General features: G+C 37.5%; 2 protein-coding genes across 2 annotated transcripts in view; both read right to left on the reverse strand.

The window, feature by feature from the left end:
- Positions 1 to 11,373: 11,373 nt before the first annotated feature.
- Positions 11,374 to 25,924, reverse strand: part of LOC113750425 (germin-like protein subfamily 1 member 14) — a 36,026-nt gene continuing 21,475 nt past the window's right edge. The window contains exons 2-4 of the mRNA XM_027294400.1: positions 12,184 to 12,519; positions 11,953 to 11,966; positions 11,374 to 11,583 (exon numbers count right to left, since the gene is read on the reverse strand). Of these exons, the coding sequence (XP_027150201.1) occupies positions 11,374 to 11,583; positions 11,953 to 11,966; positions 12,184 to 12,519 (560 nt within the window). The remainder of the gene's footprint in view (positions 11,584 to 11,952; positions 11,967 to 12,183; positions 12,520 to 25,924) is intronic.
- LOC113749866 (NADH dehydrogenase [ubiquinone] 1 alpha subcomplex subunit 1-like) lies at positions 19,328 to 19,973 on the reverse strand. The gene has a single exon (XM_027293734.1). It carries the CDS (start codon positions 19,633 to 19,635, stop codon positions 19,432 to 19,434), a length of 204 nt encoding a protein of 67 aa, XP_027149535.1. The 5' UTR covers positions 19,636 to 19,973; the 3' UTR covers positions 19,328 to 19,431.

Consider the following 25,924-nt stretch of genomic DNA (forward strand, 5'->3'; position numbering starts at 1 on the left):
ACCTCACACTGGGGCAAGTTTAAGTTGAAACCGGAAAAGTTTCAAGAAGTGAAAAGTGATAATGCAACAAAATCAAAAGACAAAAGAAGAAAAGAAAACCTCAGTTCAAAAATAAACTGGGGCAAATTTTGCGAAAGTTCAAAAGAATGGCAGAAGGCCAAAAAATCAAAAGAAGAAAGAAAATGAAAGAGAAAAAGCCTCAATTGAGTATAAACTGGGACAAATTTTAGTTTAACCCTAAAATAGGGTTGGCGCAACAATGCGATCTCGGATTCTACAAACCACTTTTGAAATCCGCTTTCAAGCCTTAACTTTTCTAAGCACCCCACCCGGCCCCATTACAAAAGCCGAAAGTCCTGACTTCTGTTCTTTGCAATGGCCCTATCAAGAAAATTTCTGATGTCGAAAATTTTAGCTGTATTTCTGAATTGCTTGGGTATGGGGTTGACGCTACTCACCATGTAAAAACCCACCAGGTCGAGAAAAAGGGAAAAGAAGCAAAAGCAAAGCAAGAAAAGTAAATGCAAGAAAATACAGAAAAATTCGACGCTGAAGTCCCTGGTGAATGATGAGAAAAATGCAAACAAATTCTGAGATCTTTGAGTTCAAAATAGGGGCAATTTTGAAAAAATGCGATATTCGGCGCAATGTCCTTGAAAGACTTATTCTTTAACTATCGTTTTCAAGCCACATTACAAGCTCATAAAGTCCATCGCTGACTTATCATTCATGACGACCCAAAGTGAGGATTATGCTCGTAAGAAATCCATCAAATCATTTGTGATCATAAGGGTATAACCAGTTTTCGTATGTTTAGCTATCATTTCTATCCATATTGTTGCAAGCCTATAAAGCTTATATGTTGACTACGTTTTCTTAAGAAATAAGGGTGACAAACTCTTTACTTTCACTAAGATGTGATGTTGAATGGATTACATACAATTTTGGGGCACAAGAACCAGACAAATCTTAACTTCTCATTTTCCTTAGCCACCTCAAAATCAGAAATAAGATCACTTGATTGGTCCTGAAAGATGAGCCAGCAAAAAGTGGTGACCCGTTACTCTAAGCACCGATGCTAAAAGTGAGGAGGAAATCTTCTTGAATTTGGTGTTACTCTGAAGGATTCATCATGAAATTTCTACATGAATTCAAACTCGACGTTTAAATTTCTTCACATTGTATATATGATTTTTTTCTAAATTTTAGAAAGTGCAATTTCTCTTTGTTCAAATAAATGGGGAATCATCTGAACAAATTTCTGCAATCAAAGGAGCCCTCACTGGGGCAAATTTTCATTTGTAAGACTTCGCAAAATAAGCCCACACTGGGGCAAATTTTCATTTGTAAGATTTCGCAAAATAAGCCCACACTAGGGCAAATTTTTTATAGTCCATTTGAGGATTTCGTCAAAGAGTCAAGCAAGAATTTCAAATCAATCACACTGCTCCTTCCATGAGTAGTAGTTTCAATATTTAAAATAAAGTGCATGTTGTATTTTGGCAAGTCCCTGTGCAGGTATCCATGCTGAAATCGACGAAGAAGCGTAAGTCAGAATCTTACGAATCAAGGTCTCAAGGAGGAGCAACCATGCCGTAATGCAAATCAATTGATCGGTTGCACAATAATTGGTGGAAATTGGGGCAAATTATTTTTTGAAAAGATCCTCAAAAAATCAAATTTGAATTTAATTTCTTGTTCCTTGACAAATTTCAATTTGATCTCAGCGCCCGCCGCACACCCTTCTATCCTCTCTTTCTTGACAATCACACTTAATTTCCAGATTTCTTGACCAATTGGATGGTAGGACTGGGTTTTATCCCCCTAACCATTCACAAAAATCACGTTGGGTCTGGATTTTGTGCCGCCAACATCACTTCATCATGTTGCGCCTGGAGTTGGTGCCGCCAACATCGCAAAGTTCACGTTGGGCTTGGTTTTCGTGCCACCAACATCACCAAAATCAACTTGGGCCTAGATTTTGTGCCGCCAACATCATTTCATCACGTTGGGTCTGGACTTGGTGCCGCCAACATCTCAAAGTTCACGTTGGGCCTGGATTTGGTGCCGCCAACATCGCAAAGTTCACGTTGGGCCTGGATTTTGTACCGCCAACATCACAAAAATCACATTGGGCCTGGATTTTGTGCTGCCAACATCACTTCATCACGTTGGGCCTGGACTTGGTGCCGCCAACATCGCAAAGTTCACGTTGGGTCTGGATTTTGTGCCGCCAACATAATAAAAATCACATTGGGCCTGAATTTTGTGCCGCCAACATCACTTCATCACGTTGGGCCTGGATTTGGTGCCGCCAACATCGCAAAGTTCACGTTGGGCCTGGATTTTGTGCCGCCAACATCACAGATATCACGTTGGGCTTGGATTTTGTGCCACCAACTTCACAAATATCACATTGGGCCTGGATTTTGTGCCGCCAACATCACGAAGATCACGTTGGGTCTTGATTTTGTGCCGCCAACATCACAAAGACCGTGTTGGGCCTGGATTTTGTGCCACCAACTTCACAAAGATCACGTTGGGCCTGGATTTTGTGCCGTCAACTTCACGAGCATCACGTCGGGTTTGGATTTTGTACCACCAACTAAGGCAGGGTCGGGTTTAATCCCACTGACTAATTCATCACACCGGGGCAAATTTTTGGATATTTTTTTCGAGCAAGTCTTATACGGTTTCTTCATACATACCAGCATTTCTTCTATTCTGCCACTAGCAGTGGGTCAGTCCCACTAGTGTGCATTTCATTTTCATCGCCACTAGCCGTGGGTCAGTTCTACTAGTGTGCATTTCATTTTGCATCGCCACTAGCCGTGGGTCAGTCCCGCTAGTGTGCATTTCATTTTCATCGTCACTAGCCGTGGGTCAGTCCCGCTAGTGAGCATTTCATTTTGCATCGCCACTAGCTGTGGGTCAGTCCCACTAGTGTGCATTTCATTTATATCGCCACTAGCCGTCGGTCAGTCCCACTAGTGTGCATTTCATTTTGCATCGTCACTAGCCGTGGGTCAGTCCCACTAGTGTGCATTTCATTTACATCGCCACTAGCCGTGGGACTGTGTGCATTTCATTTTGCATCGCCACTAGCCGTGGGTCAGTCCCACTAGTGAGCCTTTCATTTCACTGCCACTGAACATGGGTCAGTCCCACCAGTGAGCACTTCATTTACATTGCCGCTAAACATGGGTCAGTCCCACTAACGTGCATTTTAGCTTTATTGCCACTAAACATGGATCAGTCCCACTAGTGTGCATTCTGATTTAAATTTTGTTCGGGTCAGTCTCATGATTTTAAATTTTGTTCGGACCAGTCCCATGATTTAAATTTTGTTCGGGCCAGGCCAGTCCTATGATTTAAATTTTGTTCGGATCAGTCCCATGATTTAAATTTTGTTCGGGCCAGTCCCATGATTTTAATTTTATTCGGGTCAGTCCCATGATTTTAATTTTGTCCGGGTCAGTCCCATGATTTTAAATTTTGTTCGGGTCAGTCCCATGATTTTAACTTTTGTCCGGGTCTGTCCCATGATTTTAAATTTGTTCGGATCAGTCCCATGATTTTAAATTTTGTTCGGGTCAGTCCCATGTCTAAATTTCTTGTTTGGGTCAGTCCCATTTTAAATTTCTTGTTCGGGTCAGTCCCGTTTTAAATTTTCTGTTTTGGTCAATCTCATTTTGAATATCTGGTTCGGGCCAGTCTCGTTTAAATTTCTCGTCTGGGTCAGTCCCATTTTAAAGTTCTCATTAAAGAGGTCAGTTCTCGTTTCAATAATGACAGTCATTCGAGGAGCTGCAGCCGAATAACACAGGTAAGTATTTGGTGTCTATTTCTTTGTCTCAAATTTTTCCAAAACTCAGACAAAGAGGGGCAAACGGTATACACCAAATTTTGATTTCAAACTTTAATCATTTATTTTATTTTATTTTATTTGTTTCGATTTTAGGTTTTTATCTTTATTTAATTTTATTTGTTTCGATTCGTGTCTCTTATCTTACTTTAATTGAATTAAGTGTTTTTTGCACTAAATTTTCAAAAAAAAAAAGAGAGAAAAAAAAGGAAAAAGGAAAAAAGAAAAAGTCAATCAAAAGGACAAGAATAAGACACATAAGCCTACTTTGGGGTTTGAAATCTTGACCTTTCATAATAGGTTTAGTTTTTTTGGGGTGCCTTTAAAAAATGCAAACAGCCGCAAACAAAAGGGGGAGAGGGATGAAAAATCAGGGGAGAACGGCGGAAGGAAAAAACAGGGGGAAGAAAGGAAGAAAGAACAGAGGAGACTGGCGGAAAAAAAAGGGAAAAGAGCAACGCAGAGAACAAAAAATAGAGAAGAGCAAGGAAAAATTGAGGGGAAGTGTTTCGGGTGAAGGGAGCAAGAGAGGGAGCTTCGGCCATGAGAGGAAAATAGAAGGATGGAGGAGCAAGAAAAAGGAAAATCTGGAGTTTGGAAGTTGAACTTCGGGGATTGGACGAGAACAGAGTAAAAACCGAGGGAAAGAGTGATTGAGGAAAGAGGGCAAGAGGGAGCTTCGGCGAAGTAAAGGGAAACCTGGGAAACTTGGGGAGGTTTTCGGAGGGCAAAACAAGAAAGAGAGAGCCAGAGACAGTAAACAAAAGGGCGAGGAAGGAAAACCAGAGCAAAAGACTATGAGAAAGATTTCGGACAGCTTACAAGAGGAAAAGGGGCGACAGACGATGGGGTTGAACAAGGAGTTTCGTCCAGAGGCTGGGGAGAAGAAAACAAAAATCATCAGAGGGGAGCGACATGAAGAAAGAAGCTTGTTGCCAGTTCCGGAAATTTTGCCATCGCCACCCTCACTCCCAGATGCTTAGTCGAAGGTTTCAGAGGCAAAACTCTCAAGCGCAAGAGATCCCTCCACCTCCAGCAGCAGCCTCAGCATCCTGACCATTCCGCCGCCGCCACGGATGACACCGACCTTCCGTCTAGCAAGGGGCAGGTGGTGACCTCATCGGACAACCCGAACAAGCCGGTGGGTCTGCCCACCTGCTCTGGCAGCTGGAACATGTCGGGGAAGAACGGAAGCTACCACCACCTCCATCGAAGCTCACCAGAAAAGCACTGTAAGTATAAAATTTTTCCTTCCCTGATGATTACGCATTTGTGTGAAGCGGTAATTCCAGCATTTGTAAGACATTTAATTGGGTTTGCTGTAAATTTTGGGGCGGATCATAGTTTCAATGCATCACAAAATTAGTGAGATTTCTAATACCCCTAACCTGCTTGACGAAATGCTCAACTAGGCGCTGTATTGGAAAGATGATTTATCTGTGTCTTTGCGCGAAGGAAAACGAGTAAGAATTCATGATAGAAAGCAGAGTTTCGGGTGACTCTGATATGCTTGCCATTGTTTTCTTTTCTTATGTTTCGAGTGGCCCTGATGTGCTTGCTGTTGTATGCATTCAAATTCAAATGGTATGAGAAGGGGCTTGTGTGATTTTCGTTTTGATTGGGAATGGCTAGAGTAGAAAATGAACTTCTGTGGTTTGTTCTGATCGCGAAAAACAAACAAAAATGGCAACGGATGTTGAATCAATTTGGGGAAGATGACTACTTGTCCCAATTTATAATTTTAGCCATTTGGTTTAACCTCAGAATGTGTGGACTTCATAATTTGACCCCAAGACTTTTATAACTGCTTTCAATTGGGTCCCTGCCACAATCTCAAATTAGGCCCTGAACTTTATCTTTTTTTTTCAATTTTGGCCCCAAAAGTTCTGAAAATCATGAGTAGACCCTAAAAACTTTCGAATATTTTACAATTGGGTCCTTGGCAGCTTTAATTTTGCAACTCCATTGCTTTGTTTGCTTCAATTAATCACCATGCTTTGTTTAAATTGCACTTAATTCATAGGTCTTTTTGACCAAACGAGTTTGTGTTTGCATATTTTCTTTAATTTTCTCAAATAAATTGGTACCTTGACCTTTTCTTTTATGTTGGAGGATAAATAAGCGATTTCACTTCATCAGGGGCACCAACTCAAGGGAGGTACACTCTATCCCTTATTTTTACTTTATTCGACCATATGTGTACTTATGTGATTTATGTGTTAATTGCATGTCTTTTTGTGAGTGTTTTCATTTTATTTATTTATTTATTCGCTTTACTTGTCTTAATTTCGTATATTTATTTTAGTTCATTTTGATTATTTGGGAGGCACTCGAATGCCAAAATTGTAATAGTTAGGGACTTAATTGTTTTTATTCCTTCTTATTTCCCCTTTTAGATTGTATTAGGCTTCCCCCTCCTAATGTAATAGTTAGGTTTTCTTTGTTTTTTCCTTGTGTGATTTGCATGCGTATGTGCTATGTGTTTAATTGCTTTCTTAGGGTTTTGCATCTAGATATGCATGCTTATGTGTTATGTGTTATGTGAATTACGTGCTCACATGTCTACTTGCTTTAATTATGCACATTACTTGTATATGTGTATGATGGATGTCAATGCACGTAACCGTGTCTAGTCCAATGCTAGTCATGGTTGTCCCCTCGAGCTCTTACAAGTCCAATGCTTGTGAGAGAGCGTAGATGTGGGCTAGTCCAACGCTAGACCCTTAAGAGCCTTTCGAGCATTAGACCATGCTTGTGTGATCAAATCACTCCACCTCATGCATATTTTTCACTTTCTAGGGCCTTTTAACATTTTGTATGATATTTCCCTTATACGTATATCCCTTATCCCTAATTTCCCTATATATATACTCCTTTTGTATGATACATGACATTAGACATGCATTTCATTTTAGAAATAGGATTAGGGTAGTGCACTTGCTTGATTAGATTAGGGAAAGCCCCTTGGATATGGGATATGGACGAGTTTGGCTTTTCTAGCCTTAGCACGCTCGTATTCCCTCTATTAAAAGGAAAAATTGAGTCACGAACATTAGTCTCCCGTACCCGACGTGATGCATTCCTCTAAGACATGTATATTTCTATAATTATTTTATCCTTTTTCTCTTCTTAGAGTCTCATACTTTTGTATAATTCGTGACCTCTCCAAAGAGTCATTATTGGGCATCACAATTAATGTGATTGGCACCATTCAAGATTTGAAGAGATATTTTGACCCCTCGATACCCCCCTAGGTCTAGGGTTTACATTCATATAGTACATCCAAATGTGATAAATTCTAAGGGTAAAATAAGAAAATCTTTGACTAAATCACGCAACTAGCCTTGGCTAGGTCGAAGGGGTGCCTTGGATTTTTCTTTCCTTGCCTTCCCCTTCGTCAAATGTGACTCCCGAACCTTTTTCGTTGGTTTACGTAGACTAGGAGTCGTTTAAAAGGGGTTTCTTTCTACCTTTTTCTTGAAAAATTCATTTTTAGGTGACTTGGTACACCTTAACTCTATACCAAGTGGCGACTCCGATTTTTATTTCAAAAACCCTTTTTAAACTATATTTTGGGTCAAATCGTCGCATTTTTAAGTCCCTTATAGACCATATTTTTCTTCATTTTCTTTGTAAATCAAAATTCATTTTTCAAATAAAAATTCGCTTTTTAAACCATTTATTAATTTATTTTTCTTGTAAAAAATGGGGCGCGACATCTCTCTTCCAAGAAAACCCTCCGTAGCCTTCTGTGTTTTTCTTAGCCGTCCCTTACTCTCCCTTTTTCCTAGCCCTCGGTCTCCCTCTACCTTTTTCCCGCAGACCGCTTTTCCTCCTTTGTTTTTCTTTTTTTTTGCCGTCGCAGAACACTCCCTCTCGTTCCCCCTTCTCTCGGCTGACTGCACCTTTCTTTTTATATGTAAACTCCCGTCCTTAAACCCTCACATCAATGGTGTTGCGGAAAGCTGGATTTCTTGGGGATCTTTTGAGCCTTTAGATGGATGAGGTTGGAATAAAATGTCGCTGCCCATTCCTGTCCTTGCTATGGCCTACGGCTTGAAATATAATGTGAAGAAAAGGGCTTGGATCCGGTGTGGCTCACACCAGTGTGAGCTTGCCCTTTTTTTTCGATTAATAACAATAAAAAGAAATAAAACATATTTTTATGAATAATTTTCTCTTTTGACAAATTTATGCTAAAAGTCTTACAATAAAAAATAAACAGCTAAAAGGGCGAAAACGAATACAAAATAAAATTAAAATAAAATAATAGATAATAATAACCTAAAAATACTAAAAGTCTAAAACTAAAATCATGAAATTAACAAATAAAGAATTGACAAGAACAAAAAATAAAATTAGGATAAAAAATGATTTAAAAAAATTTGGTGTCTACACATTAGATTTGATGGGTGCTATTTAAAGGAACCATATGGGGGAGTATTGCTATTTGCAGTTGGTTTGGAGTCTGTTCTTCTTCAGGTTGTTATCAAATATGCTTGATGGATTTCCAAAAGATAGACCTTGGACTTTTATGATTGACAGACAAAAGGTTTGTTAAAATCTAAGGTCTTATTACTATTTTACTCTAAAATACAATACACTTATTACACTATACTTGTACCATGGGCAGTAAATAGGAAATGTTGCAAGCATATCTACAGCAATTTCAAAGGTCAGTTTCCTAGAATTATGTTAAGGCAACTATTTTGGCAAGCAGCCAGGTCCTATGGTGAATGACTTTTTAATAAGTCAATGGCTAGAATCAAAGAATTGAAACCTGCTACACATGATGGCTTGAAAAGATTCCATACCATTTATGGGCAAGGCATGCTTTCCTAACTAATTTGAAGAATGACCATATCACTAATAACATAGCTGAGTCCTTCAATCATTGGGTAGAAGATCTTAGGGAGGGCAACTATCCTAAATTTACTTGATGGTCTTAGAGCTAAGTTGATGAGTAGGCTGCAAAAAAGATTTGAGAAAGCATGTACTTGGAAAAACTCTATAGTCCCTAATGTTATATAAAAAAAAAGTTGAATGAGTTTAGTGTTCAAGGCAGGAAGTGTACTTTACTATATGCTAGTGCGTATGGGTTCCAAGTGAAGGAGGTTGAAGTTTCCTACAATGTCAACATCAAGGAAAGAACATGTGACTGCAAAGCTTGGCCACTGACTGGAATACCTTGCAAGCTTCTTGTGGTTGTCCTTGTTAACAAAGGGATGATTTAGAAAAGTACTGTGATCCAAGCTTGTCCAATAATCAATACATCAAGGCATATAATGAAGTCATTGATCCTATACCTCATGTTAAGTTCTGGCCAGATTTTGATGCAAATCCCTCAAATGTCCTACCACCAATGCCTAGGATGAGATCTAGTAGGCCAAAGAAGGCAAGAAAAAGAGAGCAAGGTGCATCACCAGCTGTGGGGAAAGATAAAAGACCATCTACTTTAAGGTGTGGCCACTACAAGCAATTTGGCCATAACAAAAGAACTTGCGAAGGTGGTCCAAAGAGAGATAGAAAAGGAAATTGTAACCAAAGAAAGGTAAAGTACAGTAATTTACATGTTAAACATTCACTTTTTAATGTTTACTTGACTTCACAGATTTACTCACTTTAGCATTTCATTTTCCTTGAAGCTGAATCTGGATAAAAATGAAGTTGGTTTTGAAATGTCTGGACAACAATCTGAGGCAAAAATAGCTACTGCACGTGGAGTATTTCATGGAGGAACACATGTGTCAATTGTGGATAACATGCCTTTTGGTGGAACACAGGAATCTGTCCAAACTTCTCAGGGTATATTACTTACTCTCTAAAGAATTATGTGAACAATAAATGGAATTTTCACTAATTTATTTAAAAGCTTTCGTGCTTCAGGGGTCAATAGAGAACATAAGTGGTACCAATACTAGAGCATTATAAGAGATGTTTGGAAGTTCACGTGCATCCATGCTAATGGGTAATGATCTTGCGAGAAAGGTGTTGAAGGCAAAAGCTACCAAAACCTCAGCAATGAATGTTGCTCATAATTTACTAGCTACTACAGAGGCTTCAGCTATGGCAGAAACACGACCAGCAGCAAATTCTAATGGAGAATAGACATTTGCACATTCTAATACCAACCCTTCTACCTCATCTGTTGCCCCAGCTGTTGGAAAATCTTTTATATCTTAATATGTTATGAGTCCTATGTTACTAGTACTTTATTTTGGTTGCAAACTTGGTTGACTTAATGCTTTTAGCAAGTCTTTTGTGGTATCAGTAATAATTGGATAGCTACCTGAGTTTTATGCAATGTTTCATAAGTCCTATCAACAACTATTAATCTAGTATTGCGAATGATGTAATAAAAATATGCATTCTGGTGAAGAGTATTTGCTTGTTTTCTCGTAATGTTTACTTCCAAAAATATGCATTCTGAAGTAATTTTTGGAGAATTTGGAAGATTAGTTCTCAATGTTGATGCTTTGTTTGGTTGTTCTGGAGTAAGTTTCTTACATTTGGCCTACTATTGTAATGACTAATCTCTAGGTATAGAGACATGCATGATAATACTAAAATTTTGCAAAATTTGATTGATTTAAACTTGAAAAAAGATTCAAATGATAAATTAAGTGCTCAATCACTTGGAAAAACACAATTGATCATTTTCCGTAGCCATGTATGTCGAAGCACAATAGGAACAGACCACATTTAGATGGCCTTATTTTGGAGTGTTTTCATTATTTAATCTTTATTAAGATGAATAAGGCTATTTTTGGAATAAAAGAACAAAAAGATAATGGCACATGGGCCTTGAAAGACATTTTTTGGACTTTCACTTTAATTTTTTGTTGGCACTAGTAGAATTCCTAACCATTTTAGATGATAGGGTGGCTTTTGTTAAATAGTAATAAATTTGAAGGGCGTATCTATTATTTTTTGAGACTACAGAGATTGATTGGTAGTTTGGCCTAACCATAGGGGAGGTAAATGTAATTAACCCTTAAAAAATTCATTGGTTCTCTCTTTTATTTCCACCTATTAATTATGATTTTACTATGAAGGTAGAATTTTGTCTCTATTTCTAAGTGTGCTTGAGCAATGATGAATTATGTTTTCGGGGACATGGGGGCATTTCTTGGTTTAGTATTGGTAGTGGTGGCAGCAGGCCACATTAGGCAAGATTAGTGAGTAATGGATTTTGAGGTGAGTTGGAATCGCTGGACTCCATTTACTTTAGTGAGTTAAAAATTTGTTTTGTTTTGCCTTGTTCTCTAGAAGAAGAGTATTTCAGGATATTTGTGAAAAAATACAAACTATTGGACCTATACTGTTACATAAGCCTTAAAAGCAAGGAAAGTAGATGTAATTTTTGAAACTTGAGAGCAGCTCCCTAGAAACCTCAAGGGAGGTTTCTGAAATTATCCCACTAATCTTTGCAATGCCCTATGCATACATAGTACAATAGCAATGCTAGTAGAAATTTAGAACAAATCCATGGATCCTTTCGAGTTGTCTCAAGAAAACTGTGCCTCAAGTGAGTCAATGACTTTATTGTCAAGCAGCAACTTCTTAGTGAGAACATCCGGAGAAATGAGAGGATTTGATCCAAAGACTGCATTTGCAATAGTATTGACTCGTGGATTTTGGCTGCTAAAACCATCAAATGCAACAGCAGTCATCTTCCCAACATTAAATTGGAAGTGAATCAGACCTTCTTTTTTTTTCTTTGACAAAACATAAGTCAATATTATTAATCATCTAACTAGAAATCGTCCAACACGATTTATTTGATAAAGTAATCTACACTAATGGCAGAAAATATATTGAACATATCATAGATATATTTGATATGAAAATCATAAGATTTAACAGGGTTACAGAATATAAAAAATTACACTGTGAATCACAAATCATCAAATCTGACCAATTGAACGAACCGTTTAAAAGATATCTATGCATGTCTATTCTCTTAGATATGCTATCCAACTGGTTCAAGTTCAAAGCTGATGTTGAGATCTGACGAGAAGACCTAAAAAATTTTAGATCTAACATATAGATCTGAAGAAATTCTTAAATCTGAGAAAATAAATAACAAAAAAAATAAAAACTAAACAAAACTCTCACCAGGATAGTTTGCGAGAGAAGAAAACTCTCACCAAGATACCTTAAGAGAGACTTTATTAAATAAAAGTAAGAATAAAGAAATATGAAAGGAGAACAAAGGAAAAGGAAAGATGACTTTAGTTTAAGGCCAAGATCTCCCTCTTATGAAGGAAGAAGTGTAGAGAGAAGGTTGAGGGTAGAGAAAGGGGAGTACTGAGAACTTTCTCCTGGATTCAAAATTTTCGTAAAGAGTTGATTTTTCATGTTATTTGGAGGATTTGAAGTGACAAAACCAACATGAAGAGTGGCCTCTAACACGAATAGGACCTCGGTTGCACGAGGATGAGTATGGGGTGGGTTTAGGCCATAAGGAAAGAAATCGAGACGAGCTAGGGAAACTCCCAAAGTGTTGAGCGCAGCTAGATTGTTGACATTGGCAACAGTAACATTACAACCTTGTCGATTTGCTGCATTTCCAGGTTTGTTCAGTCCTTGAAAGAAGAAATCGTCGGCGCTCACAACCTTTGGGTACTTACCAATCTTTCCATTCACAAATACTGCGTTAAAAAAAAAAAGAGAACTTATATGTCAAGGCAAACATGATAGGACACGAAAATTGTGCTTAGAAAAAGAAAAATATTTTGCTATTGATTGGGAGTGCATTTGAGTAATGTTACATGTACCAATTGTTGGTTAATTGTGCCTTTTCTTGTTTTAATTAGACGGGGACTCGTCTAACTTGGATAGATGTGGTTTTTGTAGGAAAAAGTGAGGTCGAGGAGAAAAACGTGTTGATTTGATGTGACTTGGCTTGGAAATTGCACGTGGAACTTGAACCAAAAGTGGAGGCGAGACTTAAGACCAAACTTAGAGATTTTGTATGGAAAAAGGCAATGGAAACAACTACGCACCATGTTCGGCCCCACACACGGCACCGGACTTGTGGCTAGTCTTGGCGCCAGACTTCCTCGAGAAACTACAGAAGATTCATATTCTTCAACTTTAAGAAACTTATTCCTTTTGAGATTCGACCGAAACTTTAGAAAACTATAAATAGGAGTACATAAGACGTTTTTAGGTGAGAAAACACTAGTTTAAATATTAGTTCTAGGATTTTTTTTTTTTTGAGATTCAAGAATCAAAGCGGGAGATTAACGTACATGAGAGTTTCATCAACTGGAAAGTTCTACACGCTCCTTATTCTAAGTTTTGTATTTTCAATATTGAATTCTTGTTTACTCTTACTATTGTTATGAACTAATCTATATCTAAGGTTAGGATTTTGTGAAGGAATTTTGATTATTTACTCAACTTAAATTCTATACCTTTACCTTGGTTTATCTATTTTGATTTAATTACATGTTTGTGTCCAGCCATCATAGATATGCACTTAGAATTTTTATTGAATTGAAAAGGGATATATAACCGTGCACTAGATAAATAGATATATTTAATCTAATCATGAGAATAGGTTAAGGTTTGTATGATATAATTAAATTATCTAAGATTTTAAAGGGTTTAATTAAATATATATGATTTTGAAAAATACATGAGATTGAATTAGGCACAATTTATATATATCGAGAGATAATATAAAATACTTTTGGGTGATACGCTCTTGGTGTCGCGCCCTATTTTTGAGAAAAATAAAAGAGAAAGGGATGTTTAAAAATGAATTTTTTATTTTATTTAAAAAATAAAGAAAAAGGACCTAAAATGGGACATATAAAGTGTGACGGTTTGATCCCAAAATTTTAGTCTAAAAAGGGTTTTTAAGGAAAATAGGAGTCCCCACTTGGTATTAAGTTTAGATTTACTAAGTCACCCATAATGTTTGAAAATGAAAAGAAATAAAAAAAATAACCTTTTAAACGCTCCAAATCTTTGAAAATAAGAGAAAAGAGTTCGAGAATCACATTTGAAAAAAAGGAAGACAAAAATTTGATCTAAGGTACCCTTTCAACCTAACCAAGATTAGTTGCGAGATTTAGTTGAGATTTTTCCTAATTTAACTTATAAACTTATCACATTTAGGTGTTTATATATGGATGCAAACATAGATTTAGGGGGTATCGAGAGGGACGGAATGTTTTTGCAAAGTTTAATTGGTGTAAATCACATTAATTGTAATGTCCAAGAATGATTCTTTGAAGATGTCACGGAAAATGAGAAATATGAGACTAAAAAAAAGAAATTACAATATATAGATAAATATACATGACCTTAAAGAAGGGAATGCAACATAATGGGTACTAGATGCTAAAATTCGTGACTCAATTTTCCTTTTTATAGAGGGAATAAAAGCATGCTAAGGCTAAGAAACCATACTCGTTCATTTCCCATATTTGAAAGGTGACTCTCTTATTCTAGTCAAGGAAATAGACTAACCTATTTCTAATTTCCCAAAATAAAAAACAATTCTAAATGATATGGTTCAAACATATAGAGGGTAAGGGAATAATAGTAGGAAAAATATCATGCAAATGAAAATAATCTAGAAATAGGAAAAATGCATGAAATGCAATAAATGTTACCCAAGATATGAACCTAACGCGAAAACGGTTTAAAGGGTCTAGCAGTGAACTAGTTTATTTTATAAGTTTTCACTAGCGTTGGACTAGTGAGAAATTGGGAAGGAGGGCCACAACTAACATTGAACTAGTGTGGTGACGTCATGCATTTATTATAAATAAATAAAACATGTAAAACATAATTAAAGTAAATAAACACATAAAGCATTTATAGCACATAATACATAGGCATGATATGTAGATGCAAAATCCTAAAGAAAGCGAATAAACACATAAGCACACAAGCACACAAACATGCAAGCAAATACAAACTATCTATTATATTGAGGGCCATAATTACAATCTAAAAGGGAAATTTTTGGAAATAATAAACCTATTCATTACATTTATCTAATTAATTACATTTTTGGCAAAAAAATAAATCTATCTATTACATGGCCTAACTAAATACATTTCTTGGGCACCTATCTATTACGATTTGACATTTAAGTGCCTCCTAAATAATCATAAAAAATTAAATAAAACAAACTAAAACTTTCAATGAATAAAATGAATAAATAAAAAAAAGCACTTAAAACGTACAATCACACATAAAATCACACAGGAGCGCATAAAAGAATTTAAAATAATAATAAAAGGTACCTCTCTTGAAGTAGTGGTTAAATGAGGTAGAACTTGCCCTATTTATACTCTAAAATCAACAAAATGATCGAGGCACCAATTTAATTAATAATTTAAAAGAAAATGCAAACTTATAGCAAATTCACTTTATTATTATAAAGAAATATAAATAAACATAAAATCCCTAAAATTTACTAATTAAATGCATTTAAATGAAGCATGATTAACAATGAAATGAGTTAAACAATCATACTTAAGAGATCAAAACCATCAGGGATCCAATTGTAAAATATTGAAAATTTTTTAGGGTTACATTATAATTATTGAAAATAGGGGTCAAAATTAAATAAAAGATAAAGTTTAGGGACCAAAATGTAATTAAATTAAGGACCTAATTGAAAGAATTCAAAATTTTTAAGGCCATGATGAAGTTATTTAAAAGATCAAGGACTTAATTACAAATTTCATTTTCTGATTTCTCAAGGCCAGAAGGCCTTTGGGCCATCTTGTTTCTTTTTCTAGGCCGTAACTTCCTTGGCCCAAAGAAAAACCGGAAGAAAAGGATGGGCTAGTCCATTTATTTTTCTAAAATAGGGTCAACTAAAAACGTTGGGATTTAGTTCCAAAGTCCATGTCATAACTCAAAGAAAACTAAAAGCAAATCCATTTACCCAAAGCCAACAAATAACCTTAGCCCATTTCTTAAATTATTTTCCTAAATCCCCAAAAGAAAAAAAAGAACATATTTAACTAGGTAATTTATACCCCACAAAATTATTTAATCCTTAATTATATCCTAAATTCAAAAATAAATCACTCAAAGCATACATAAAATATAAAAAAGAAGATCAAGGCTTGAAAAGGGAAGACTTGATTCATTTTTTACAAACTTTTGGGCCTTAGTGTAATTATTTAAAAGTTGGGGGGGCCAAATTGAAATTTCCTAATTCTTCCATGCAAGCTCCTCGAAGCTTGCTGCAATTCTAGAAGCTTATCAAGCCCAAAACCGTACCAAAATAATTTCCAAATTTTGGACCTAAATACATAAGGCTATGCAACCTCAAACATTAACACAAGATCTCAACACCGAAACCTAGGATTCAACGGAAGATTAAACAAATGGACTGCAACAAGAGAGAAAATAGCAGAGAAAAGAAACCAAACGATGTGCAGCAACTTTTCAACCAATTGGTACGGGTCTAAGCATGTACGAAAGAAAAGGAATGAACTAGGATACCTCTAATGCTCTGTGGAGTCAAATAAGCGCAGTAAACTTTAAGGAGAACGGATCCAAGAGCTGAAACAATGGAAAGCAACTTTCATCGAAGAATGTTCAAGAATTGTGACTGCAGCAAGTTCAAGCCTCAATTCGAAGAGGTTGCATTTTTTTTTTTTGAAATTTTTCTAAATGAAACTTCTTCTACTAAGATCCTACATTGCCCAGAAATCAAGATCTCCCCCAACGGAGATGTATCAAAAGAGAAAATCAAGCTCTAAGACCACGGGTCGGCCAACCTTTTTTTTTTTCGAAAAATTTCTGCAAAACCCTTTTTTTTTCTTTCTCTTTCTCTTTTCTCCCACCACAGATTTTTGTGCAGCTGACTTTTCTTACCTCCTCCTTGCCCTAAAGCCGCGTCTTTTACTATTTAATTGAAATGAGAACCACAAAACCCTCACCTCAATAGTGAGGATGAGAGCTGATTTTTTGTTGGCTATTTTGAGCCATTTGATGGCTTTTCTTCAAATTTTTTTGATAAATCTTGCAAGGTGAGGTGGCCTTTTGTACTAGCCAGACTTGGGGAAAAAGCAAAGGAAAAAAAATGCAAATTTGATGCCTCCAAATTCTAGCTCTCCTTTGTACCTGTTTCTGGTACGAATGAAGAAGGTGATGCGCGAGTGCCGTGGGGCAGAAAAAAATTTTTTTTTTTTAAAATGACATTTTTCATTTTGTTTTATTTTCTGCTTTTTTCCTACAAAGCCAAACAAATAATCAAATAAAGTAAAAATGATTTTCTTAGAAAAAAAAAAGAAATAGCAATAAAATATAAAAATAAAATAAAATAAAAATAGAATAAAGTAGATAAAAAAAAATTTGATATCTACAACTTACCTCTCTTTGTCTGAATTTTGAAGAATTTCAAGACAAAAATATAGGCACCAAATTATTTATCTGTCTGCTTCAATTGCAACTGAATCAAAACAAACAAAGTGAGTTTTAAACAACATTGAAACTAGTAAGTATTTAAATCGATCAGCGGGATCTAACTTAGTCGCAAATAACTAGCGAAAAATTATTTTTGAAACTAGATTAATCGGTGGGATACAATCCTTCCTTAGACAATTAGTAAAATCTAACGGATTGGAGAATTCAAGCCCATCAAATGAAAGGTTGGTGGGATAAAACTTGAACCCAACAAAATAAACGATTGGTGGGATAAAATCCAAACTCAAAAAAATAAAAGGTTGGTGGAATAAAACTCAAAACCAACAAATAAATGGTTGATGAAATAAAACCCAAATCCAAAAAAATAAACGGTTGGTGGGATAAAATTCAATTCCAACAAAATAAACGGTTGGTAGAATAAAACTCAAACCTAACAAATAAACAGTTAATAGGATAAAATCCAACCCCAATAAATAAATAATTTGTGGGATAAAATTCAAACCCAACAAAATAAACGGTTTGTGGGATAAAATCCAAATTCAACAAAATAAACAGTTGGTGGGATAAATTCAAACCCACAAATAAATGGTTGGTGGGATAAAACTCAAATCTAACAAAATAAATGGTTGATGGGATAAAATTTAAACCCAACAAATAAACGGTTGGTGGGATAAAATTCAAATCCAACAAAATAAGTGGTTGGTGAGATAAAATTCAAACCCAAACCCAAACCCAACAAATAAACGATTTGTAGGATAAAATCCAAACCTAACAAATAAACGGTTTGTAGGATAAAATTCAAATCCCACAAATAAATAGTTGGTTGGATAAAATCCAAATCTAACAAAATAAACGGTTAGTGGGATAAAACTCAAGTCCAACAAAATAAACAGTTGGTGAGATAAAATCCAAATCCAATAAATAAACGATTGGTGGGATAAAATTCAAACCCAACAAATAAACGGTTGGTGGGATAAAATTCAATCCCAACAAAATAAACAGTTGGTGTGATAAAATCTGAATCTAATAAATAAATAATTAGTGGGATAAAATTCAAACTCAACAAAATAAATGATTGGTAGGATAAATTCAAACCCAATAAATAAATAATTGATGGGATAAAATTCAAATCCAATAAAATAAACTATTGGTTGGATAAAATCTAAATCCAACAAAATAAACGGTTTGTGGGATAAAATTTAAATCCAATAAATAAACTGTTGGTGGAATAAAATCCAAATCTAGCAAAATAAGCGATTGGTGGAATAAAATTTAAACTCAAAAAATAAATAATTTGTGGGATAAAAATCAAATCCAACAAAATTAACGGTTTGTGGGATAATACCCAATCCCAACAAAATAAACGGTTGGTGAGATAAAATCCAAATCCAACAAAATAAATGATTGATGGGATAAATCAAACCCAATAAATAAATTGTTGGTGAAATAAAATCCAAATTCAACAAAATAAATGGTTGGTGAGATAAAATTCAAACCCAATAAAAAAATGGTTGGTAGAATAAAATTCAAATCCAACAAAATAAATAATTGATATGATAAAATTCAAACCCAACAAAATAAACGGTTGGTGGGATAAAATCCAAACTCAACAAAATAAACAGTTGTTGGGATAAAATCCAAATTCAATAAAATAAAGAGTAAAAAACCTGGGAAGCCCTAAACTGTCACCGTTGTCAAGTTTTGGCCCTCGGTCTAATTTTTGTCTCCGATAAACCCCTAAACAATAAAAAATGCATAGTTTAAGTGCTTCCGGTCATTTTATATGTGAGTCAAGCTGGAAGCAAATGGTATTATTGTCCAACAATATTTGAAGTATCAAGAAAAGTATCTCTCTCTCTCTCTTTTTCTCCGGCTAATTATTTCATCTACAGGTTTAAGTAATAGTTGAAGTAGCAGGAGCTGGATTTTTTATTATTATTATTACTCAAACATCTATAGTTATTTTATCATCCACCAGATCCAGACAATCAACATCAATAGCTTATTCCTTTTTTTTTTAGTTCAAAAGCTTAAAGTGAGCTGCAAAAGTAAGACAACAATTCAACTTGTCTGCTTACAACTTCAATGCTTGCAAAAATATGAAGAGATCCAAAAATTCACCGATAGGCCATAGTGCTTCCTGAGTTAGATTGTTAATTAGGAGTAGAAGAAGAGGATAGCATCTCCATGAGCTTCTTATCCCGTCTTTCCATGGCCACATCCCAAACGTCATTATCGATGTGCTTCGACCAGCCATGGGTGGCTTTGTGGATAAAGTCCTGAGCATTCCCCATCACGAAAAGCATGCCAACTATGATTTCCAATGGTAGAAATGCTTCCAATACCACCCATGCCATTTCCGCTACCACCACCGCCAAGATGCTTGATTGGCTGGGTTGCTAGTCACTGTGTTGTTTCTCACACTGCTAGTAGAGCTTTTGCTTGCAGAGGTTGGATTCTATCTTTAGGTACAAGGAGATTATTGGTCAAGGGTTCAAGGTGAAGATGGTCTAATGCTTTTTTATTAGAAATTTGTCTAATGGATCTAAAAGGGTTCAAGGTGAAGATCTGATGCTTTTTTTTGTTAGAATTCTTGTCTAATGGATCTAATGCTAATTTTGGTCCTGATGTTTCAATTATAGTTGGACGAAATTGCCCTTTAATTCTGGCTTGACTTCGGTATAAAATGACTGGAAGCACTTAAACTATGCATTTTTAATTGTTTAGGGGCTCATCAAAGACAAAAATTAGATCGGGGGCCAAAACTTGACAACGGTGATAGTTTAAGGGCTCCCCAGGTTTTTTACTCCAAAATAAATGGTTGGTAGAATAAAATTCAAACCCAACAAATAAATGATTGGTGGGATAAAATTCAAATCCAACAAAATAAACGGAGAAATGAAAATGCATTCCAATTAAAAAGAAAAGGTGTGAAGTAATTTTCGTTATTTTTCTAAACAAATATTGAACTCACTTACAGAATCAAATATAACCTTTATCAAAATTTTGCTCCAGTGTAGATCAGACTCAACTAAATAAGTGCCGTTCTTTCTTTCCCTCTAAAAAGGCATGCGTAATCCAATCTTGCAAAAGAAAACAAAAATAATTGTGATGAAATATAACGCCACCACCATGTGATCCCTCGAGTTTTGAGAACCATATAAACATGAGGTTTTTAAATGTCGAAAAAACTGTTCGATTTGAAAATATTGTGCAAAATTTTTTTTTTTTTGGAAATAGATTTTTCTTCATTGATTCATAGGAAAGTCACATACAACAGGAAGAGACAAAGAAGCACAGCTAACGAACCCTTCTACGGAAGCTAGGGAGCCCTAATCTATCCATTCGTATATCCCCGCGGACCAGAGGGGGAAGCGCTGCAAAGGAATCAAACACGGAGTCAGTGCCCTCCGTCGCACCCAACTTAGCCAACCTGTCCGACAGTTTGTTTGCCTCTCTATAACAATGCTTAACGGATCAAAACAGACACCGATGTCGCATAAGCTCGTCCAACTCCACCTGCAACCGCCAGGGGCATGCATGATCCCCAGATATGATTCGAACCAGGGATAGCGAGTCCACCTCCGGGTGCAGATCCAAATACCCCCAAACAATGCATTGATTAACCTCATATACTAAAGCCTTCAATTCAACATGGAGACTCGTAGTGACACCAAGAAAGCATGAAAATCCAAGAAGAAAACCCCCCCGAGAATCCCGCACCACTCCTCCTCTTCCACTCAGCCCTGGCTTCCCAAGCAAACAACTATCCGTATTCAGCTTATAACCCGCTCCCGGGGACACCCATTTGACAGGCAGGATAGTCAGCGACTTTTGCCGAGCTTGCAAGGCCGAATGCAAGCTCTCCCAAGATCCGTGTGGCCATGCTAGCGATGGGAATTGAACCTGCAGTAATTCCCTTAGCTGCGACAAGGTTTGGGCCACCACCACTCCCCCAACTGACCTCTCCCCGTGCATCACCGCCTAGTTCTCGCCCGCCATAATTCCCAACAAATGATAGAAGGGAGGATCTGATAAACAAAGGCCAAGTACCGCTGCAGCGCAGGGCATAACCACCACTAGACTGCCATGTGCCGGGCCGTGTAGATACGCTACGACATCCCCTCTTGAAGCACAAAAGCCCTCCACACCTGCCGGGCAGTTTCCCCTATGCAGAAGAGGTGATTCAAGCGTTCCTCCTCCGGATTGGAGCAACAACAACACCTAAAAGGGCCTTGGACACTGAAGCGGCGCAACTGCTCCAGGAGAGGAAACCTACCTGACAGCGAGCGGAGCATGAAAAATGAAATTGTGATTGGCAAGGACCTTTGCTAGATACAAGCGGAGCCAAGTGATCCATGAGAGCGGGGTCGGACAAGTGACAAAATCGAGGCCAACGAGAACTCCCTATTGGGAGTTTTCATCCACACCATCATGTCCTCCCCCTGGCACGTCGGAGGCCTGCTAGCCATCACGAGCTCACAAACTCCGACTGCAGCGCCTGCGAGAGTGCGCGGATGTCCCAGTCCCCTCCAGAAACAAAATCCACCACCTGTTAATCCTGAAAAATCTCCACCCGATGACACAGCAGACCAGACCCTGTCCAGTTATCGTGCCAGATGTCCATCAACCCTGCTCGCACAATCCAGCCTATGTTCTCCTCCATGACCCCTTGGACCTCACAACATCGTCTCCTAGTATAAGAACTTCCCAGTCTCTCCTCCGCAAGGCAAGGGTGCCGGCCCCTACAATATTTGGACGCCATAAAGAAAGCCCAAAGCGAGCGGCCTTGTCTAAACTTCCACCACAACTTCATGAAAAAGGCCTGGAAAACCTCAGTCACTCGCCGGAGGCCTAGCCCCCTTCACTATGAGGCCGACACAGGTCCTCCCATTTTATCCAATGGAATCGTGGGCCAAACTCTGATGAGCCCCACAGGAAGGTAGCCATGACCCGTTCCAGCTCCCGCAATACCCCCTTGGGTGGCGCCGCCGTTGCCAGTAAGTGAATGGGCATAGAGGACAAAACGTGCTTCAGCAGCACAACTCTTCCCCCCGGCGATAGAATACGATGCTTCCAAGATAAAATCCTATTAACAACGCCCTTGCAAACCTTCATGAAGTGCTCATTTTTCCGTCTACCAATGAACAATGGGCAGTCTAGGTATCTGATCGGGAATTCCCTCTTCTGAAAGCCTGTTACCTACCTGATAAGTCTGCTGCGGCGTGGGTTGAGATGAGGGTGCACTAAAAAGCAACTCTTCTGTTCATTGATCTTCTGCCCCGAGACTGTACAATACTCCTCCAGGACCCGCATTGATATGCGCAAAGAGAACTTCAAGCCACTAGTGAAGATGACCACATCGTCCGCAAAAGATAGGTGGGTGACAATCGGGCATCCGGGCGGAACCTTGAAAGGATGAAACTGGCGTTGCTCAACTAAGGTGTTCAAAGCCCTCGATAGAGCTTCGGCTCCATTCACAAATAAGGCCGGAGAGATTGGATCACCCTGCCGCAATCCATGCGTGGACCCAAAAAAATCATGCGGCATGCCATTGACCAAAACTGAGAACCAAACATTCGAGATCAGCCGCCAGATAGCATCAATCCAGGCCTCAGAAAAATCGAAGTGCCTCAAAACCTGCTAGAGAAAGCACCAAGACACCCTATCATAGGCCTTCATCATGTCCAACTTGATTACCACATTACTGCCGCGGGAAGGCTTCCCAATATCCGTCACAATATCTTGTGCTAGCAGAAAGTTGTCCGAAATCTGATGCCCTTTAACAAAGCCACTCTGCTGGGAGGAGATGATTCTGGATAGAAGATGAGCTAGACGATTCGATAGGATGCGAAAAATCACCTTATTGATGAAATTGCACAGGCTGATTGAGCGATATTGCGTGAAGTCCTGCGGGCAAGGAACTTTAGGGATCAAGACAATAGTCATGGCAGTAATATTTTGAGGCAACTCTGACTCACAGAAGAAACTCAAGACAGCCCTGTAGACGTCCTCTGCAATCACATCCCAAGCAAATATAAAGAACCTCCCCGTAAATCCGTCGGGACCCGCCGCACTCTCCCCATCCATTGAGAAGATCACCTCCTTTACCTCTACCATGGTGGGGGATTCCATCAGCCGGGAGTTATCCTGGTCCGTTACGAGATTTGGGATAGCGTCTAGGAACCCGTAAGAAAGAGAGGGCGACTCCGCCGTGAAAAGCCTTTGGAAGAAGGAAATTGCCTCCGTACTGATGAGATCCTCGGACTCCACCCAGTCACCATTCAAATCACGGATCCTATGAATGATCGCCCTACTTCTCCTCTCAGCCACCATCGCATGAAAATATCTTGAGTTGCAATCGCCGTCCTTCAACCACTTGGCCCTTGCCTTCTGTCTCCGAGAGCCTTCCTCAATAGCCAATGTATTTCTCAGCCGCTCGCGGGCTTCATTCAAGCCACGGAACGTCTGGTTTGACGAGTCCTGCTCTTGAACCATCTCTGCCTCTGCCATTGCCCTTTCCGCTTCTTTAACAGCCTCGAATATGTCACCAAAGGATTCCTTGGACCACCCCTTCAGTAACTGTTTGGTTGTACGTAGTTTGGCTGCCAACACACTCAAAGGAGATCCGACTATCTCTCCTAGCCACCCACCCCTAATGACATCTAAGAATCCTGCTAGTGTCTGTACTTAACCAATCATGCCTATATCATGAAACATATATGTCTATACACCCATTACGATAAATTACAGGGATTGTCTTCTAGCAAAATTCACCGAAAAGTATAAAAGGTTTTAAACAAGATTATTTTATGCAACGACACAAAAAATAGAGAAAAGAAATAATTTTCAATGATTTTTATTAAATCTATGAAAAATGACTTAGAGATTCAGATATAAATTTGAGCGGCCAGTCTATGATGAGAGAAATACCACATTTGACTTTTTCTGATATCCCTTTTCTAAAATTCAGTGTTGCCAAAAGAGCTTTAATATGAAGAGAAACCGAAATGAATATAGTCACCAGTTATTCAACAATCGACCTTTTGTTCCATTCACTACTCTCTTTGTACTTCAAAATCTCACCTTAGCGCCCCTTTAGATTTTCATTAAGGTCGTCCCCGCCCATTTATTTTTTTCTTTATTTCTCTTTTTCCATCATTTTCTTTTTCATTTAGTTTTTTTTTTATTTTCTTTCTTTTCTTCTTTTGCTTTCTCTTTTATTTTTTTTTTAAAAGACGTCCTTTTAGGTTTTCATCTAATGAAGAACCTTTAATGACAGCCTTTGTCAATTCAAAAATATGTTTCAAAATTGATGGTATCAATGAGACAATCATTCCTTTGCAAAAATTATTGAAGATGTATTTATATCATCTGTCATTTGATTAAGTAATTTTCTATTAGGAATATTGTAAGAAGTAGAAGTCGAAAACTTTTTAACTTTTGTAATGAGGTCAAGTGGGGTGTTAAGAAGTGTTAAGACTCGAAAGCAGATCTTTTAAGGGGTTTAAAAAATTTTAGGACTTCATCTTATAAAATTTGCTCCAGTATAGGGTTATTAAAATTAAAAATTGCTCCAGTTTGAATTTTGACTGGGTTTTCTCCTCTCTTTCCTTTGTTTTTATGTATTCTTTTGTTTTTTACCAAACAAAAAATAAATTTGCCCCAATATAGGGTTTGCGATCCTTAAGGGACTATCAAACGAAAGAATAGATCATTCCAGAGGCTCAAAGGAGAAAACCAAGGGTAAAATATTTAGAGGGAAAAGGAGAATGCCCACTTTTTAGTCCACCCTATGTAGTATTTCAAAAAAAAAACTTACATAATCAAATGAAGAACTTCTTGCACATATCTAAATTGATTAGCTGAGAAAAACCTTGTCCGTCCATTTTCGTAAGAATGAGCGCTCCTCCAGGTAATACTTTCTTAACAATAAAAGGTTCTTGTTAATTTGGGGCAAATTTTTCGCCTTCGTCTTGAATAGGAAAAATTTGGTTCAAGACCCTATCTCCTTTTTCAAATAGGCGAGATTTAACTTTCTTGTAGTAAGCATGAGCCATTCACCTTTGATAACATTGTGCATGACAAATAGCATGTAACCGTTTTTCATCAATTAGAGATAGCTGCTCATGTCGCTGTTTAACTTATTCAGTTTCCTCCAACTGAGTTTTCATTAAAATGCGTAAGGATGGGATCTCAACCTTTGCGGGTAATACTGTTTTCATTCCATACATGAGAGAGTAAGGCATTGCCCCAATAGAAGTTCTAATTGCAGTTTGATAAGCCATTAATGCATAAGGTAACTTTTCATGCCAATCTCATTGTTTTTCTATCATCTTGCGAATAATCTTCTTCAAATTTTTATTTACGGCCTCCACAACTCCATTCATCTGAAACTTGTAGATAGCTGAATTTCCATGTTTGATTTTGAATTGTTCACAAAATTCATCTACCATGTCATTATTGACATTTCTTGCATTGTTAGTGATTAGCGTATCCAACAACTACTTTTTTGGTTACATGCTTGTAAGCTATTGTTTCGACCCACTTGGTAAAATAATCAATCACCACCAGGATGAATCGATGCCCATTCGAGGTAGGAGAATCAATACCTCCAATTACGTCCATTCCTCACATTGAGCATGG

This window comes from Coffea eugenioides, chromosome 10 (assembly GCF_003713205.1).
Source record: "Coffea eugenioides isolate CCC68of chromosome 10, Ceug_1.0, whole genome shotgun sequence".
NCBI lineage: Eukaryota > Viridiplantae > Streptophyta > Magnoliopsida > Gentianales > Rubiaceae > Coffea > Coffea eugenioides.